The sequence below is a fragment of the Marmota marmota genome, unplaced genomic scaffold (genome assembly GCF_001458135.2).
Source record: "Marmota marmota marmota unplaced genomic scaffold, marMar, whole genome shotgun sequence".
Lineage (NCBI taxonomy): Eukaryota > Metazoa > Chordata > Mammalia > Rodentia > Sciuridae > Marmota > Marmota marmota.
The window spans coordinates 28,649,521-28,669,318 of NW_026000026.1; the positions used below are offsets into that span (position 1 = coordinate 28,649,521).

A 19,798-nucleotide genomic window follows, 5' to 3' on the forward strand; every position below is an offset into this window, starting at 1 on the left:
GGGCGGCCCTGGCTCTTGGAGGGCAGCAGTGCGGAGAGTAACTTCCCATAATGCCCAGGCCTCCCACCACCATGGCTGCTGATGCCCAGTACCAGGATGTGCCCGCTCCTCCTCAGGCTCTGAGCCATCAGGGACACCTGCTCCGTCATCTCCCGAGTGATCTGGGCGATTCTGCTCTCGTGGCCTGTCGTGCCGTCCTGGTCCTCCTGGGGAGGCTGGTCCAGCTCAGCGTGAGATCTGGCTGCACGGCTGGGGGAGTCGGGGGAGTCGTCCTGCTGCTGTAAGAAGACAGTGCATTAACAGAGTGGCCCTGCTGGCCCTCAGCCTTCAGACGGCAGCGGCCTGCCCACTGCGTTTCTATTATGTTTTAAAGAAAGAGGAAAGGGAGTCAGGAGGGTTTCCTGATTCCTCCAAATCCCAGCAGTCTTGGCCATCTACCCCAAATATTTAGGAGAATAATGAGGGGACAGGATGATTTCCTATTAACTTGTGCTCCGTTCATCTGGAATTGGCATAAACCGAAACCTGGTACACTTAGTTCCGGATACCATTAAAATATTAAATGTTATTTTCTTCTGTGAAGTTTTAGACTTTGCATGGGAGAAGGATCATCTGCAGCTCTTGAAGAAATTCAAGAACCCTTCAATATTCCAACTCTGGGAAGACACTTTTGCAAAAGGACCTAAAGGTTTGGGTATCAAAAACTATGCCCCCCCCCCCCCCCACACACACACACAATGCTCTAAAGAAATGGACCACGTTTTACTTACATATTTTTGCCTTGACTTATTCTGAAGACATTAAACACATTCATTTACCAGGAACTTATTGAGAGCCTATAGAATGCCAGGCCTGGGTCAGGGTGCTCAAGATGCAAAGATGAATTGAGATAGATCCTTTCCCCTGTACGCAGGGAGCTTTAGAAGGAATTGAGTTAGGTGCAAGCAAAGACAGTAAACCATCTCCTGCAAGGACAGGAGTGCTAGAACTAGCAACCTTAAAGTACCATTGCAGATTAAGGAGATCGAGATCAGAGGAATAAAAGGATACTGTGAACTGGGCTATGGTGAAGCAGCATGGCTGGGTGAGGGTGTAAATGGGTTCCACTTTTCTGGATTAGCAAGGTGGCACATGTAAGCAGCTATAAAATATGGAATCATGGATTAAGGGTGGAACAAAAACATCCATCCCTCTTCATCCTCCCCACAGCCATTTGAGTGTTGAATAGCACTGAGCAGCAGAGTTCTTCATAGACTCTGTCATATTGTAAACTAGATTGTCAACAAGTGACACTAAATGATTAACTAATTATTTCTTGTAGAATGCCTGTAATCTCAGTGGCTAGGGAGGTTGAGGCAGGAGAATCACGAGTTCAAAGCCACCCTCAGTAATAGTGAGGTGCTAAGTAATTCAGTGAGACCCTGTCTCTAAATAAAATACAAAATAGGACTGGGGATGTGGCTCAGTAGTTGAGTGCCCCTGAGTTCAACCCCTAGTACCAAAAAAAAAAAAAAGTGAGAGGTCAGGCTGCTCACGAGCAATGCTGCCTTTGCCACACTTAGTACTAGCCCCTGGCCTCTCTTATTTGTCTCGCCAGGAGAAGTGTGCCCAGTACTGGCCATCTGATGGCCTTGTATCCTATGGAGACATAACAGTGGAGCTGAAGAAGGAGGAAGAATGTGAGAGCTACACCGTCCGAGACCTCCTGGTTACCAACACCAGGGTAAGATGTGCGGTAGGTGGGGCTCCTCCCTCAGGGAAAGCAGAGCTACCCCTGCCTCCCTGACCCTCTTTTCTCCAAAGGAGAACAAGAGCCGGCAGATCCGACAGTTCCACTTCCATGGCTGGCCTGAAGTGGGCATCCCCAGTGATGGGAAGGGCATGATCAGCATCATTGCAGCTGTACAGAAGCAGCAGCAGCAGTCGGGGAACCACCCCATCACTGTGCACTGCAGGTATCGCTGGCCCCAGCTCTCAGATGGGTGGCAGAGGCGGGGGTGCAGTGGTGAACATGTGTCAGATGGTGAGGAAAGCTGTGCAGGAGCAGGTTGTAGGTGAGCGCTTGTGACAATCAAGTTTGACAGTCATAACAGAGCTGAGTGAGTGCTCAGAGAGTGTCTTGGAGTTTGAATTTGGCACATTAAATACTAGGGAACTTAACAACATGAACAATGTGAGGTATTATGCAGGGGAACATGTGGGATGTGATGGGAGAGCTATAGAGAGACTAGTTGGGCAACGTGAGGATGAGGGCCTGGCCTCCTTAAACACAGGGAAAGAAAATGGCAAATGTTCTGAAAACAGTCAAGGGAAAATGAAAAGACTAAGACTGCTTAGCAAAAAAGCAGAAGAGTCAAGGGTACTTCTCAGGTTTGAGCCTAGGTTACTGGTAGCAGTTGATGTAAGCAACTGAAAAAAGATGATAAGGAGACTTGTTTGGAGAGAAAAGGTGAATTTTACATGGAACATTTTATTTGAGATTGCATTTTAGGAAAAAGAAATGTTTACCCTGAGTTTCCTTAATAGTAAAGTTTCTCAACAGATTTGTCCATATTAGCTCTCTAGTTCCTTTCCTTTATTCTCTTATCCTGTCAAGCCCATTCCAGTCATACCACCCACTCACACACTTACTCCATTTCAACTGCACCACTGGGGCTACCTGTGGCCTCCAGATTGCTAAAGCCAGTGGTCATTCTCAGTCTCATCATACTTGACTTTTCATCAGTGTTGGACACAGTTTATCACTGATCTCTCTGCAGCACACTCCCCAAGTGGCTTCTGTTATGGTTTTCATCCTCATGTGCTCTTCTTCTGTGTCCTGTGTTGATTCCTCCCCATTTGTGGTCCAAGGCCCAGTCCTTGAACCTCTTCTCTATCAACAGACAACACCCCTAGGAGAGCTCACTCAGTCTCCTGGCTTTAACAGCAATTCCCAAGTCTTTATTACCAGTTCTCTAAGTGATCCCCCAAACACCAAGTTTATCTATCCAATTACCTACTTGTCATTTCCACAAGGATATCTAATGGGCATCCTTAGCTTAGGGTTCAAGTGAGAACTGCTGGTGTTTCTGTCAAGGCCTGCTGTTCCACATCAGTAAGTAGCTTGCCATTTCCCAGATAACTCCAAAGAGAAGCCTTGGAACTAACCTGTTCTCTGCTCTTTCTCAGATATCATATCTAATCCATCATCAAATTGTGTTCTACCTGCATATAATCTAACAATCCAAGTATTTTTCACTGCCTCCTCCAGGATCCTCTCTGTCCAAGCCAATTTCCCTCTGCAGTAATTGTACCAACCTCCTTCCTGGCTGGTCTCTCTACTGTCACCTTCACCTGCAATCTGTTCTCAACACAGCAGCCTAAGAGAGCCTTTTATTTTATTTATTTATTTTTGCCTCTCGCCCTGCCTCAGGAGCCTTTCAAATGTAAGTCATGGTCTGGGGATATAGCCCAGAGGTAGAGTGCTTGCCAACATGCACAAGGCCCTGGGTTCTATGCGCATCACCACCAAACATATATATAAACAACTATAAATCTCCCTTTATTTAGAATCCCAACAACAAGGGCCCAACATGATCTGAGGGCTCCCTGTCAGGCCAGGAAGCAGGATGCAACTTAGGCTGGCATTCTCCCAGGGCTCTGACCTCACCCTCACCACTCTCCTTCCTTCCTACATCAGATTCAGCACCCTTGGCACACTCCTGCCTTTGTCCTGAGAGACTCTTTCCCAGATATCCATAGAACTTCACCCTCACCTTCTTGGTATGTCTGCTTACACAGCACTCGTTCAGAGAGCCTTCCTGAGCACCCTACCTGAACTCTGCTCCTCTTTCTCCTTCCCTGACTGCATGTCTTTTTCTCTAGAAAGATTGCTAAGCCCCGCAGTCCTTGCCACAGAGCAGGCACTCAATGTCCAGTTAGAGAATCAGCTGATGACATTGAACGGGGTAGATACTGTCAAGGTCAGAGTCTGAATTCCTTGGATTTACAAAGAAGATAAGAGACACAGGAAAGAACCAGCAGGTACATACCATTGCAAATGGTTTGTCAGGGAAAAGGAAGAGAGGAATAGAACTCTAACCTGATCCAGTGGTAGGGTCAGGTCAACCTGGGCATGTTGGTAGGTGAACGTCAAGAGCTAGTACTTGTGGTGTGCAGATGAGGGTTGTTAGCATGGTCCCACAGGTGAGCCCTCAGTAGGAGTAACCTGTGCCATGAAGGAGAGGCAGCAGGGGTCACTGCCTCCCCAGAGGTATGCTGAGTTCCTCTAGGCTGGCAGAGGTGAGCACAGGCCTCCTGCCCCACTCATACCCTCCTGTGGTAGCTCTATGGATCATGCACCTTCCCAGGCACCAGACTCAGCTTCAGTCTGCTCCTTGTCACTCATACTCACCCACTCTGCTTGGAGAGCTTTAGCAGGCATGGTAAGTCTGTCTGCTCTGTTTCAGCGCCGGGGCAGGACGGACAGGGACTTTCTGTGCCCTGAGCACAGTCCTGGAACGAGTGAAAGCAGAGGGGATTTTGGATGTCTTCCAGACTGTCAAGAGCCTGCGGCTTCAGAGGCCACATATGGTCCAGACACTGGTATGCTGCTCATGTCTTTGTGCCACCACCATCTGCAATCCTTCCCCATCAGGGAGAAGGCCTTCAGAGTCCCCCTCAGGAGTCCCACCCTTCCCCAAGGTGTCCAAACCCACAAGTGCCTTGAGAGGCAGGATTGCAGTGGGAATATACCCTTTGTCACCAGTGGGAATGTGACACGTTAGACAAGGGGTACTCGGGTGCCCCCAGGGCTTGTTTATGCTTCTCCCTGGGTTGGGGGTCGGGGAGCAGGACTACTTACCTTTGTTCTGTTCAGGCTCCCTATTAAGAGATCTGACTTTTAACAGTGTGGACATCCACAAATGTTTTCCTAAAACTTCTGGAGTGAGAAATGTTTGAGGGGAAAAAGAAAAGTAAATTTTAGGAGGTTTACCAGGAGATGAGACATTAAGAGCAGAGCACATGCCAGTCTGGCAGCCATGGTGAAGGTGCACCATTTCCCAGCCCAGCATACTCGTATTTGTCCTTGCCAGTCCAGTCAGCTCTATTTGCAGAACATCCACTGTGCTAATCCAGAGGGCAGAACTATCAGAACTTGGGCAGACAGGTCGAGGTGCATGTGGAAGTCCACAAACATTCATTTCCTCTCCAATTTCCATTCTAAAAACAGCTCTGTTAGGAACTGTGGTTCCACATACTCTTCAATAACCTTGGCATTCTTCCCACTTTCATTCTCCAGGAGCAGTATGAGTTCTGCTACAAGGTGGTGCAGGAATACATTGATGCATTCTCAGATTATGCCAACTTCAAGTAACAGGCGACAAGGCCCCGTGGACAGGAGAATTGCCTTTAATATTTTGTAATATTCTGTTTTGTTAATATACCCAAAATTGTGTATATATCTTATAACTGTTTTAGAAATTGGTACATAGGCTTCTATTACCTATTAGGTGGAGATTTTATATGTAAATGTGTTAGCACTGATAGTCCTTTTTCCAATGTTTTATTGGGGAATTAAATAGTGTGATGTTTGATTGATATCATGTAATCCTCAGCCTGGAAATTGGGCTGGATTGTTTTTTGGTTTAAACATCTTTTCCTAAAGAAGATAAACCCATTCCAGGTAGCTTGGCACCAGCTAAGAAAAAAGCACAAAGTTCTCAGAACTCTTGAGGAAATGGTTGTCCCAGGATCCCCATGCAAGTCTCCATTCCCTCCCTACACTGTAAATATCCCTCTCTCTAGCTCACCTCCTTCAAACACACCTCCACATCCCAGCAGCCCCCTGGGGGGAGTAATGGGACCAGGGCGGTATCTCTGGCACCACACTAGGGATTATCAGGTAATAAAAGCTTTGACTCCCTGAGGAAATGTCTCTCCCTTTGTCTGGGGTGGGGCAACCAGACAGGGCTAGGCTGCTCCTGGCCCTACTATTTTGCTGCTGTCTCTCAGTTCCCCAGCTCTCCATTTCTATCATTCACAGCTCCTCCATCTCTGATGTGACCTCCAAGACCCTCCTTTCTTTCCCAGCACATCTTTTGTTTAGTGGTCTCAGCCAGCCTCACACCCTGGAGAAGATGGCAAAGGGTAGGGCCACCAGGAGAAGAGGAACTGGCTCAGCCTTAGACCTGAGGTTGGTCTCTGTCCTCTCCAGCTCTGCTGCTTTGCTTCAAAGCCATTTAGATTGTGTCACTATCCAGAAAAGTCTTTGTGTCCACATTGATTGTGTCAAATGGCTTCCACATCCTTTCATATATGTCCTAATTTCCAGGACTTTAATGTGGAAAAGTCTCAAATCCAGAAGCCAAGATGATGGGATTCTTAGATTTCAACTTGGTCTCAAATCTGATGTGTTTAACATGTCAAGTTTTGTATCTTAAATAATATAAATGTTTATGTATTCCTTATATAACAGTCTGCCCTACCCAGAGACCCAGTATCCTTCTACCTTCCAGATTCATGGTCCTCAAAATATAATTCTCATCCCTGTGGCAGGAGTTGAATCACTTCCACATCTGCATCTGAATCAGGCAAGGGGGGAAAAGTATGTAGTGTAAACACAAAACAATTTCATTTTTAGCAAAAGTTGTTGCTTTTTTGGTGGTGGCAGGTGGGGGCGGGCAACACTGGGAATCGAACCCAGTCAGTGATGCTCTACCACTGAGCTACATCTCCAACCCTTTTTATTTTTCATTTTGAGGCAGGTTCTCACTGTCTTATTTGAGACACTAAGTTTGAAACTGGTCCCAAACTTGGAGTCCTCCTGCCTCAGCCTCCCAGTACCTGGGATTGCAAGCATTCACCACTGTTCCCAGCTCAAAAGTTGCATTTTTGGTTTCTCATAGCCCAGTAGCTAAAACATAATCCTATGGCTGTACCTAATTACAAGGAGTATTGAGAAGTGTGACCTTTAGTTGGGATACAGTTGGAAGGGTGGGTCTGCTTATCACTCCTCCGAGCCTCAGGAGCAGCTCATGATGGGAGCAGAAGATAAACTGATTGCCCAGGCTGGCAGGGCAGGGCTGAGGGAGGAAGCCTGCAGCCTCTGGCCTTCCTTGAAGAATTGTGGCAGGCTCTGGGCTCAAAGGCTTCAAGAGTGAGAGGTAACACTCCAGCCTGGCCCATGGAGGCACATTCAGGTCAGTGTTCCATGGCTTGCTGGAGCAATGCAGCTTGAACTAGATCCAAGAAGGGATGCTGGAAATTGAGTTGAATATAGAGGGAAAAAGATCAAGTGGAGCTGCATTACAGAGGCTCTAAATCCAGATGAGACTGTAACTCGGGCTTCAAGAGGGCACTCAGTGTACACCACATATTCATGATGTTTGGGTGAAGGAAGTGGTACGAGAGAAAGGAAGTCCAGAGGCCTACAGGAGGCAGGGACACTACAACAGACTACTTCTGGAAGCTTCAAGAGGTGAGTGCAAGTCATTAGAGGCATTCAGTCCTTCTGTTGGAACTACAAGAGGCAGTTGACTCAAAACTCAGTACAAAGAAGCATGATAAACAAAGAATCTGAGAGATCTCCAATTAGGGATGCTGGTTTGAAGAGAAGACCCTGGCCCTTGCAAGCTACCCTTTGAACCCTCTGTGTGACTAAGTCCAGCAGATATAGGAGTATGGTGGTGGGGTCAGCAAGCCATCATTGAACATGCAAGTGAAGCTCTGTCCCTATGTTGCCTTTCCACTCCCAGCAAGTGGCTCATCTCCTATTTGCAAGGCTGGCTTTGGGCAGAGCACATCAATGTGGCCTCACCAGGTTTCTGAGGTTTCTGCTAGAGCCTGTGCTGACTTGGTCAGTGGCTGGGCCAATATTTTAAATTTCACCTGATTACTAATCAATTATCTTCCAGCAGGAATTACCTCATCTCTTTGCTTCCTTTCCATAGAACTAACCCTTATCCCTTCATCCCTCCCCCTTAACTCTTTTCTTACTCAGAGTGCAAGAGACATGAACCCAACAGGAACTAGTGTAAGTTCAAAGAACAATGTCCTGGGCGTTCACAGCACAATGTGTGAGAAGGGCTGGGGTGACTGCTTCATCCGGTACCTCACATCCAATCAGCTGTGGCCCCAGGGAATTAGGGTAGGTAAGTTTATTTCCCTGCAGGGAAGAGTTACAGCCAGCACCCACTGTGCACCCCAAATTCTGGGTCCTGCCACTCATTAGAGATCTCACTTATATTGAGTCGGCTCCCTTCTGGGCTTCATTTTCTTTCACCACCACCCCCAGATACTCAAGTCTCTTTCATTGAAGAAAAAGGGGGGAAAAGTCATTTCCCCCAGACCTAAGTTCTTCCCCTGCAATGCTGTCATAAGTCCCTATTTGCTTGTAAGAAAGTCTCTCCTCTGACTACTACTTCTTCCTCACTTCACCCTGACTCTCACTGGTTCTTGCCAGGGCAGCCTAGGTGCTAAACCCCAGGGATCCCTTTCCCCTTGTCCACCAGCTCCCCGCTGGTACTAGTGATTCTTTTTGGACCTCATTAACTGCTTCCAGTCTCCTTCCTTAGAGCTTAGAGGTCCTGGACTGTGTATGTGGACCCTCAGCTCTCCTCCACTTGCCTCCTTTCCCCAGAGTGGTCCAGAGGTACCTGTCGCTGGCCCCCATCCCCAGGCTTCCCCCAGTCCTTCGGGTTCTACCCAGTCTCCACCCTGCCATGCTAGAACCCACAGATCACCAGCAGTTCCTTTGTTGGCCCTTCTCCATTTTGTCCCTTTGCTAGATCACCCCAGAATACCATTCTGAGTCCACAACTCTGTTGTTTTAGTCAGTTTTTTTGCTACTGTGACTAAAGGGCCTGACCAGAACAATTTTAGGAGAGGAAAAGTTTAAGGGCTCATGATTTCAGAGGTCTTAGTCCGCAGAAGGCCAGCTGCGTTCCTTGGGGATGGTAAGCAGATCCACCCTTCCAACTGAGGCAGAACATCATGGTGGAAGAGTGTGGCAGAGGGAAGCAGCTCGCATCATCAGGAAGCAGAGGGTGTCTCCACTTGCCAGATACAAATATATACACCAAAGACATGCCCTAATTCCCACCTACTCCAGCCACACCCTACCACTTCAGTTACTGATTTGGTTAAGACTCTTGACAACCCAATCATTTCTCCTCTGAACCTTCTTGCATTGTCTCACGTGAACTTTTGGGGGACACCCCACATCCAAACCATAACATTTACAAACAGCATATGTTTTTAATTTTGGGGTAGGGGTACTTAACCTATATCCCCAGCCTTTTTATTTTTAATTTTTGAGACAAGTTCTCACTAAGGTGCTGAAGCCGGCCTTGAACTTGTGAACCTCCTGCCTCAGTCTCCCATGTCTACTTAGATTACAGGCATGCACCACTGCACCTGGCTAGCTAATGCATCTTTATTCTTGGCCCTGGGCCACTACCCAAGGTTTGTGCATGTCTCCCACAACACCTAAGCATTCTGCTCTCACCCTCTGCTTTCCCAACTGACCCTAGCTACAGTGAGTGATTTGATAACCTCAGAACCAGGCGTAGTTGGAACTCAGTAGTAAATAAGTGGCTTTCCTCTTCTGCCAAAAGGGATACAAGGATGAATTCCAGGGTTGGTGGTCTGGAAGGGACATGAAACAGTCCTGAAAAGCTAAGCATGTGGCCAGAAAGAAAGGGACCAGACCTTGCCTTAAAAAAGCTTATTTTGGTTTGGAATTTTTGGTGTGTGTTGGGGGTGGGGTTACAGAAAAGGGGAGTTAATTCATAGGTATATCTCTTACCTAGCATGCAGCATTTATGAGGCCCTGGGTTTAATCCCACACACCCCCCCCCCCCAANNNTCTTCCTTCCCGGTTTATAAGTCCCCCCCCCCCCCCAAACACACACAAATGTAAAAAGTCACCCCTTTCCTCTTTTATTTTTTTTAAATATTTTTTTAGTTGTAGTTGGACACAATATCTTTATTTTATTTATTGTTATGTGGTGCTGAGTATTGAACCCAGCGCCTTGCACGTGCTAGGCAAGCGCTCTACCGCTGAGCCACAACCCCAGCCTCTCTTTCCTCTTTTAAAATAAACACCAAGGGCACAGGAATATATCTCAGTCATAGAGCATTTGCCTAGCATGTGCAAGGGTCCTGGGTTGGATCCCCACAGCCACCCCCCGGCCAGGAGGGATGGCAAACTACCAGGAACTTTATGACTTGTTTTGTTTGGTTTCAATTTTGGAGACAGGGCCTTGCTGTTGCTGAGACTGGCCTGAGACTCATGATCCTCCTGCCTCAGCCTCAAAAGTTGCTGGGATTACAGGGTGTACATCAACACACCTACTACCACCAGGGACTGTTTTTTATTTCTTTTCCATACTTTTTATTGGTGCATTATAGTTGTACATAATGGTGGGATTTGTTGTTACACATTTGTACATGCATACACCATTGGGGCCTTTGGAACATTCTGAAACTCAACCAGACAACAAGACTAGTTGATCGAATTCAAAGAGTTATTATTTTCACTAAAGCATAAAGCAGATATTTTCCTAAGAATAACCTAGCTAACAAAGTCTCTGTATTTCCCAATACAGTTTAACTGAACATACAGTCCCCAGATTTATTTCAGGTCTCTGCTGATAAGTCAATTTGGAAAGTCACATCTGGGCCCATCCTGAAGCCCAGGTGCCAGGGCTGCCCCTCATGTCTGTCGTGACCTTTCCCCGTCCTTATCACAGGATATGACGCATCTTCTCTCTCCAAAGATTCTGGTCACCACGCTGCCAAGCCTGACCCTGGCACTGGCATTTGCTGTTGATTTCAGATGTGGAGATTGGCTATTAACTCTGTAAATAGAGCTCTGACCCCTTGAGACCAGTGGTTAGCAGTGGAAGGCTGAGCCACTGACACAGGATTGGAGGCAAAGGCTGGTTTCCAGGTTCGCAGGCTAGCTATGTCCAATTCACAAATGGTCTTGGGTTAAGCACAGGATGAAAAGGGGTTTGAACCTTGGGAGACAAAATTATCCCCAGTTGATAGCTTAAAGGAGACTTCAGGTCCCCAAACATGGGCATGTTTAAGTAGGCAACAAGCAGGGGTAGGTAATACCCCAGCAAAAAACCCACCTACAACTGGAGTGACCCAACCCTGGTGCCAGGTGTATGAATGTGAACACTTCCATTCAGACCATTTTATAGGTGAGTAACAAGCTCTCTGGGAGAGTGGTCACGCCTCCCCCAGATCTCCAATTAGGTTGCTGAGCACCCCACTCTATTCACCTCTTTTCCACTGGGCAGAGCCCTGAGCTGGGTCAGGGAATCCCAATGCATTGCCCCTCTCTAGGCCACAGTTTTCTTTTGGGGTCAGGAAGGGCTATATACAGCTCCAGGGCAAGAGTTTGATACACCCTAGGAAGTGGAAAGGTGAGACCAGGACATGGACCAGCTAGAGCAGAAATCCTGTGACTTCTGTAAACCAAGAAATCATAAAGAAGGTTAAAATAAAAGCAAAGCCAGTCTTATCCAAGTGCAAAATAGATTTGCAAATTGGGAAACAGGTTAGGTGTCTCTGAAAGGGACCATGCAGCTTTGGGAGAGAAATAGGATCGAGTGAAGTCCAGTGCAAATTGGGGTGGTGGTGAATTTTCTAAGTCCATTGAAATATCCAGGTCAGGAGATAAAAGTGGTCATTGTGGTGTTTTTCAAACCTTACAAGGTATTTAATAATAGAAATTTGTGCCCTTTGTCAAGTTCGTTTCCCAACATGAAACCTTGTGGCAATTTACCACTGTCAGTAAAACTTCAAGACTTGGAAAAGGATCTTTGCTCTCCTTTTGACCACTCTGCAGCCATTTTGATTTTTATATTTGACTTAAGCCCCCTGGCAAGATGAGGGAGCAGAGGGAGCATTGGTCTGGTGGCCTTAGAGCCAGCAGGAAGGGGGTTGAGTGGCAAGCACTTCTCCACCCCACCTCCTTTTCAAGACGTCACTGGAATCCATGGGCCAGGAGCAAGAGAAGCCACCTCCTGGTCAATAAATACCGGGGCTGTCTGACTAGGGTCTGCAGCTGCCTGAAGGAGCAACCTCCACAGCTCTCCCTTGGTGAGTGAGAATGCCGCCCTAGCTGGAGCTCTCTTTGGGTGCATGGCACAATGTCCCTCTTTCCTATTCCCAAGCCCTTCCACCCCTTTTCCTTTTTCCCCCAATTCTATTAATCTCTTCCTGAGCTTGTCACTCCTGGCATGAGAGGGACAGGGGTGGAAACATTTACTCCAGTCACCACACATCCATTCCATATCCCCAACTACCAAAGAAGAGAGATAACAGGCCACAGAGAAAAGGAGCAGAAACTCAGGTGCTCCAAATACCCTACTCTGCCACTTGACTTATGGAGAATTCCCCTGACCATCCAACCATCTTCCCATCTATTGGCCTGAAGTCTATTCCCCTCTTAATCTTCCACTTCTAGAACTTCCCAAAGGAAGGAGGGATGGGCCTGGCTAACTAAGAGGGCCCCCAGAACTGGGGAGGGAGCCTGTGCTCCAGAGCTCTGGGGGAGGACTGGCGCAGAGGGAAAGGCTTTGGAAAATAATAAGCTGCCCTGAGATGCAGTGTCAGACTTTTGAGTGCTCTCCACTGTCGTACAGAGCAGTGCTGCCATGGCTAGCTCTAGATTAGGCCTTCTGCTGCTGCTCCTACTGTTGCTGACTGTCCACCCTGGACCCTCGAGGGCTCAGCACTGGTCCTATGGCTGGTACCCCGGAGGAAAACGAGCCTCCAGCTCACTCCAGGACCTCCCAAGTGCTCTTAGGTCCTCAGGTTGGTGATAGGTCCTCCCAGCTTGAGTGGGAAGAAGACAATGCTGGTTCCTGGGGTTAGGGAGGTGGGGGCAGGTGCCTTTGTTCCCTTCTGAGGAAGGGTCTTGTGCCCTGCAGCTGGCAACCCAACCCAGGCTGCCGATAGCCTACCAAATGATGCACTGGCTCCCCCTGAGGATCCAATGTCTTGGAAGGGCAGGACCATGGCCCGCTTGTCCCTCCACAGGAACCAGCACCTGGTGTAGACCCTAATGGTGAGTGTGGTAAGAGGTCCCCTTCGGTCAAGACTATCCATGGGTCCCCTTTGGCCATCCTGCCTGGGGACTGGGGAGTGTGAAATACCACTGGGATGCCCCTTTCCCCAGTAGAACAACGGTATTAAAAAGGCCCATATAAAAGAGTGGTAGCTGTGGTGTTCCCTAGACTTCATGACAGCCAAGTCGGTGTGTTTCAAGGTGGGCAGGCCCTCTGGCCAGAGGGAAGAGGGAAGGAGTGCACCTCACACAGTGCTCAAAGAGCCAAATGATCACTGACTTGGACTCGGAACAACTCAGTGACTGTAGACCTCCCCAAGACCATAGAAGAATACAGGTGTAGGAAAATGAGTTATTACTAGTTGCAAATAGAACACATGTAAAGTGCACCAGGGGTGCACATTAACTAAAGGAGGAAGTGGTAAATTCCTAGGAGGCACAGCCTTATCGCCTAATTTAAGTGATGTTAGCTCGGGCTTTGACACATCAAGCTTGCTTGGGGTGAACAGGGTCACGGGCTGGAAATCCCCAAGCTGGGTTCTCAGGCTCCTGTAGGAGCCGGGTGCATCCGAGCAACGTGAAAGCAGGTCAAATGACCAGATGGCAGGAGGGAAGGGGACCGAGCAGCCCGAGGTATGACCACCCCTCTCCCTTCACAGAACGCAGCCCGAGCGGAGCTCCGTCCAGCCATCCTTCAATAAAAGTGTGAAGTTTGCGAAGCTGTTGCCTCGAGCTCTTTCCTTCATCCCCTCCCAATCCCACTCCCCCAGAAACTCCCTAATGGAGCAGGGGCGGCAGGACCCCGCCGCCTGGACGCCTGCCGGGAGGGCCGGGCCGAGCCCGGGGGCGGGGATGAGTGGTGGGATAGCCGCGCGCGAGCTCCGCCCCCCGNAAAGCGACGCGGCCATGCTCCGCACGCTGAGCGGCCTGGGCTCGTTGCCCCCGTGCCGGGCTCCGGCCCTGCTACTGCTGCCCGCGCGCGGCCGCAAGACCCGCCACGACCCTCCCGCCAAGTCTAAGGTCGGGCGCGTGAAGACTCCGCCCGCGGTGGATCCTGCGGAATTCTTCGTGCTGGCGGAGCGTTACCGGCAGTATCGCCAGACTGTGCGCGCCCTCAGGTATGTGTGACGGAGGGGCAGGTGACCGTCGGCGCCCTCTGGGGAGTGTTGGGGCGAGCGGGCGGGTAGAGAGGGTGCCGACTTGGAGCGCGTCCCCGCTCAGGCTGGAGTTCGTGTCGGAGGTGCGGAAGAAGGTGCACGAGGCCCGAGCCGGGGTCCTGGCGGAGCGCAAGGCGCAGGAGGACGCCGCCGAGCACCGGGAGCTGATGGCCTGGAACCAGGCGGAGAACCAGAGGCTGCACGAGTTGCGGTGAGTGGGACCCGAGGCCGGGTGCCCTGGCCTAGCTGGGCCCCGCTCAGCCTCGGCCTCTTGCCCCTCTCAGGTTAGCGAGACTGCGGCTGGAGGCGCAGGAGCAGGAGCAGCGGCAGGCCGAGGAACGGGCCCGCCGCACCCAAGAAGAGCAGGCTTGGATGCAGCTCAAGGAGCAAGAGGTGCTACAGCTGCAGGTGGGCCACGGCTCCGGAGGCGCTGGGGCTCCTGGGCATGCAGACTCAGTTACCAGAGGGATCTGAGAGAAGGGGCCCAAGGGGAATGCCTGTGAAGCACCAAGAGTGAAGGAGATGGGAGTGGAATTGGGAAAGTGTACAAGCTTATGGCAGGTGGTAGCTCGGGCACACAAGGAAGGTGTGTTTGACCTTGCAGTTGATAAAGTCATAAAGATTTACTATGCTAAGCTGAGAATGGCATGTAAGACCAGTGAGACATAATCCAGAGGCAGTGAATGAGACTTGAATTAAATAGGGCAGAAAGTACCGAATTTGTGAGAATAACCAGGTAGCATCAAGGAACTGAATCCACCCCTTGGGACACAGAGGTTATCACAGCTGGTGCTTGAAGTTCTGGCTGTGACCCAGGAGGATTGTCTAAGAAAGAGGAATATGACCAAGGCTGTCTGACATTATTCCACTGGAATGTCAGTGCGGCACTCAAATAGGCCCTGGGCTCCAGGTATGGTTTCCTAGGGAGAGCTTGGAGCCTCTCCCTAGGTGGGCTAAAGGCCAGCAGGCTTCCCAGGCTGTCAGCATGGGCAGGGCTCCCATGCAGCTGGCCTTTTCTCTCCCAATAGGAGGAGGCTAAAAATTTCATCACCCAAGAGAATCTGGAGGCCCGGATAGAAGAAGCTTTGGACTCTCCAAAGGACTACAACTGGGCCATCACCAAAGAGGGTCTGGTGGTCAGACCTCAGCACAGGGGCTCCTAGTGGGCCAATAAGGACAGTTCCTATCAGGGACAGAGTATGTATGGGGGTAGGAGGGCTGGGCCTGATCTAGAATGAAGCAGTTGTGTTTCCAAGGAGGAAAGCTTTTAGACTTTTCCAGGACCACCCTCACATCTGGCCTCTGCACCCACCACTTGGTCAGAAATTCTCAACCACAGTAACCTGTTCTTCCTCAAGTACAACCTCAGGACTGTACCAGACTGTCGAATGTTTTCCATTTCACAGAGGGTTGGACTGGGTGACAGTTCTCTTGGGCAGCCAGACCATCTCCTAACATCAAGGACAGTAGTTGGCAAGTTACAGTCCTTGAGCCAAGTGTGGCCTCCTGCCTGTAAATAAAGTGTTATTGGAACACAACCTTGTCTATTCTTTTACTACTATTGTGCTACTACAATGATAGAGATGAGGAGTTGGAATAGTTACTGAATGACTTGCAAAACTAAAATATTATAACTTTTTACAGAAAAAGTTTATTGGTCCCTGATTTGGAGCTTTAGACACTACTGGCTAAGAGCAGGTAACACCTGGTACCTGAGCTACAAATTAACCATTAGCTATGGGTCTCCTTTTGCTTAATCCTGGGCTTTGCTGGCCAGGTGTGGCATGTCCATGACTGCATTTCTCCTAGTTGCTCTCCACCTGTGATTTGAGTGACCTACATCTGCCCTGGCATGCCCAGTATTCTTGGGCCACTCAGAATTGGTGCTGGAGGGGAGGCTTGGTTGACTAAGGCTTTTTGAGTTCATGTGGCTTGTCAAGCCCTTGGACCAAGCCTTGTGGGTGCCAGGGATACAGGTGATCAAGATTCAGAAAATTGTAGGATTTTTTTTTTTTTATATTTAATAACATTTATTGAATATCATATCATTTTAATATTTGTAAGAATTGTGTATTCCTAGCAAACAGGATGAAAATAAAGAAAGTTTGTTTGTTTTTGTTTTTGTTTTTTGGAATGAGATGGAAAATAATCATTTTAAGAGCCAAAAAAGTGCAAAGTCAAGTTAGCTGTATAGTCACCTGGGAAGGAATTTGTGGTTTTAATTCAATTTGAAAATGAAGTAATGATGGAACATAGTACCAGCTTTCCTCCCCACTCCCAACCCTCCATTATCCTTTGGGCAGGTGGTTCTAAAACTGTCTAGCTTGACATGTTGTTTTCCTTTTGGGGGGAAAAAAATCTTTAACTTCAAGAAAATTTAGAAATAACATGTATATAGTTAGGATTTTAAGTATTTGAAACCATGTCATGTTTGAGTTCATTGAATTTGAAACATTTAAAATAATTTTAATTAACTGAGAAGGAAATCTCCTTTTAAGGTGAATAGAGAATCTGCCAGATTTGTTCATAGAGTATTAAGATTTGTAAACAGAACTTGACTCTTATGGAATAAGTAGGATTTTGAGTTTACAATTTGCAGCCCAATAAGTTGAATATTATAAGATACTTTGTGTACAATCAGTGTCTTCAAAAATTGTGCTCTACAAGTGTAATATGAAATGAATTGCATTCTGCCATTAAGTATAACAAACCAGAATAAATTTTTTTAAAAGATTCAGAAAGTTGAATAAGGCGAGCAGGTAGATCCATAGCCCCCAGTTCAGGCCCTAAAGCTACATGTCACATAAAGACAAAGACACATTTCTCCCAGATAGAGTTGCTTCCACTTTGCTGCTATTTGCATGAACTTTAGATACCTTAAGAGGAAAAAGAACCAAACCCAGCTTCTTTCCATGACCCTTAACTTCTAGAAGGCTTTGGGATCCCCAAGAATTCATGGAGACTAAGGAATATGGGCAGACCCTCATGTTTCTAGGTGAGGAAAACAGCTGTGAAGAGGCAAGCAGAGGTGGTGCCCTGTACCCAGCCCCCCCAGGGCACTCAAACCCTGAGAGCCATGGCCTCCTTCTCAGCTGGTAACATGGGGCACTGATTCTGGTTAGAGCACAGTGGAGTCTCTGCTTTCAGGTGCCCAAGGTAGCTTCCAGGATGAGAGCTGATGGGCACACATTGTGGGCCATGATTTGACCAGTTGGTCCACAGCCTCAGACAACATCTGATTCCTTGCAATGGAAGCCTGTGGTAAACTTTGACATGGGACATAGCCTGTGTTAGGAAACCCATTTTTATGTATGTACTCCTCTCTCAGCCTGCTTGTCACCATCTTCCAGTTTCATTCTTTCCAAGTTCTCTGTGCCAAGATTGAGACACAAGCCATCTGTCTCTTCAGATTTTTTGTTAAGTTGTTTAATGGACCTTTATTTATTTATATGTGGTGCTGAGAATCAAACCCAATGTCTCACACATGCAAGGCAAGCATTCTACCACCAAGTTACAACTCCAGCCCCTGTCTTCAGATCTTGAAGCTCTTTGGGCTGATTTCACTTCACTACTGCTAACATCCTGCATGGGGGCTATATCGCCTTAGCATTCACCTTCTGCTGAGGTCAGTATGTCATACATATCTACCTATCAACCAAGCTTCAGCATTTTTTTCTCCACCCACAGCCATCTTCCTCATATAGGCAGCCTGTGTTACCTTTAGGTTAACTCAAGTCCAGTCAATCTGTACTATTTCTAATGAATTAGTGCTATAAGGGGCTTAGATAGGCTATCAGTTCCCACCAGTCTGGTCTGCAGTTTTGTGGGATCCCCCTTTAGATGGTCTAACTTCCAGCAGAATCCTGGATGGCCATGGTCTTTCTCAGATACCAAGGTCTCTTCTGATTCTTGCCTCAAGTTCCAAATGGTTAGGTTTCCTATTTACAATACATGCTCTGCTGTGTTGTGAGGAATAGGGTTGCCAGAATCATCCTTGCTGCAGCCTGGACCACCTAGAGAATCTTCCCTTGTTCAAGGTCTCACGGATGAATGGTAGATTTGAGGGCTACCCAGTGAATACATTTGGAGTAGGACATCCAAATGTGAGAGCTTTCGTAAGATTTGAGGAGAGTCAATTTGTGTATCTGGAGTAAACAGGGTGGATCAGGACACAAGTGCAATTTGTATTTCCACTCGGGGGAGGGAAGGTTTTCTGTTCCTCCAGAAACAGAAATCCTGCGTTTGGGAAGGAAAAAAAGAATTCCAAGCTTGACTATTCCTGCCAGAATTGTCCTATTTCAGCAGTTAACTGGGCTTATTACCTATGTGTCGGTTTCAGCTCTGTACTTAGAAGTTCAGGGGGAGTTTTCCCAAAACTCCCCCTGAACTTCTAAGTACAGGGCCCCCCACCCTGCCCCAGGATTTGTCTCCCCACTCATTCATAAGTGTTTTACTACACTTGGCTCTGGCTCCTTCTAATCCTCCAAGCTAAGCAGCATGATATCAATGAGGTAGACTTTCATGAAGTCCTAGGGATGGATGGGTGGTTAAGGTCTTGAAGATAAGATTGAAAATTTGCAGAGTTGGTCATTTCTTAGGCTGAATAGTGAGGGTGCCAGACTGCTGCCAAGCGAAGGGAAACAGCTTATATGGCGGGCAGACAGGAAAAGAGAAGGATGGGCTTGCCGAGTTAACAGGCACTGGGGCCTTGTTTATCTTTTCTATCAAGGACACCTCACTAGGTCTAATTGAAGTTACTTCTCCATATTTTTCCAATGTACTCAATTTTCTGCATGGAAAACAGTCACAGGTGCTCAATATTCTCTGAAATCTTTGGGAAAACTCCCCCTAAACTTCTAAGTACAGAGCTGAAACCGACACATAGGTAATAAGCCCAGTTGACTGCTGAAATAGGACAATTCTGGCAGGAAGAGTCAAGCTTGGAATTCTTTTTTCCTTCCCAAACGCAGGACTTCTGTCCAAAGAAATATTGCAGGGCTGGGGGGATCCCCCAAGAATCTGTGGAGTGGTAGAGTGCTTGCCTAACATTCAGGAGGTCCTGGATTGGATCTCCAACAGTGGCGGATGGGGGGAGACAATATTGCAATCCAAAAAACCTGAGACAGACCAGTCTAGGGATGATAGTGGGCACTTCCCTGGTTGGGTACTTTAACAAATATATTCTCAGTACAGGTAAGTACATAAACAATAAATATGAAGCTTAATGAATTATTATAAAGTGAAAATCCATGTCAAAGAATAAAACACTGCCTGGGTCAACTTCAGAGGCTATAACCCCTTGAAGTCAAGAACTTGTGAGGAAGAATCCCACTGTAGTGCCATCAAAGGGACTGGAAAAGTGACAGAAGCTCAGCGCTTCAGAGCAACATAAACCCTCACCAGTACTGCACAGTGGCCTGTGGATCACCGATACCCAGTCATCTTCCCCATGTGTTTGGGCATTTCCCCTTATTGGGGATAAAATAATGCACACATGGTTAAAGCTTCTAGGAAAGTTATGTTGTATTTCACACTTTTTTTTCTTTCTTCCTTTTTTTTTTTTTTTTTTTTTTTT

General features: G+C 47.8%; 3 protein-coding genes across 9 annotated transcripts in view; all 3 read left to right on the forward strand.

Moving 5' to 3' along the window:
- The window catches only part of Ptpra (protein tyrosine phosphatase receptor type A), a 122,849-nt gene extending 117,269 nt beyond the window's left edge, over positions 1-5,580 (forward strand). For all 7 annotated transcript variants that reach the window (XM_015482273.2, XM_048811214.1, XM_015482281.2 and 4 more), the window contains 4 exons: positions 1,598-1,723; positions 1,804-1,955; positions 4,449-4,584; positions 5,282-5,580. In XM_015482273.2, coding sequence (XP_015337759.1) covers positions 1,598-1,723; positions 1,804-1,955; positions 4,449-4,584; positions 5,282-5,356 — 489 coding nt within the window. In that variant the 3' untranslated portion in view covers positions 5,357-5,580. The remainder of the gene's footprint in view (positions 1-1,597; positions 1,724-1,803; positions 1,956-4,448; positions 4,585-5,281) is intronic.
- A 4,459-nt stretch (positions 5,581-10,039) lies between these two features.
- LOC107143918 (progonadoliberin-2) lies at positions 10,040-13,785 on the forward strand. The gene is given in 3 exon segments (XM_048811217.1): positions 10,040-12,096; positions 12,642-12,813; positions 12,930-13,785. Coding segments are annotated over 2 exon segments (411 nt in total). The 5' UTR covers positions 10,040-12,096; positions 12,642-12,653; the 3' UTR covers positions 13,181-13,785.
- Positions 13,786-13,930: 145 nt separating this feature from the next.
- Mrps26 (mitochondrial ribosomal protein S26) lies at positions 13,931-15,761 on the forward strand. Its single transcript, XM_015482303.2, has 4 exons — positions 13,931-14,184; positions 14,288-14,434; positions 14,508-14,631; positions 15,252-15,761. Exons 1-4 carry the CDS (start codon positions 13,973-13,975, stop codon positions 15,384-15,386), a joined length of 618 nt encoding a protein of 205 aa, XP_015337789.1. The 5' UTR covers positions 13,931-13,972; the 3' UTR covers positions 15,387-15,761.
- Positions 15,762-19,798: the final 4,037 nt, after the last annotated feature.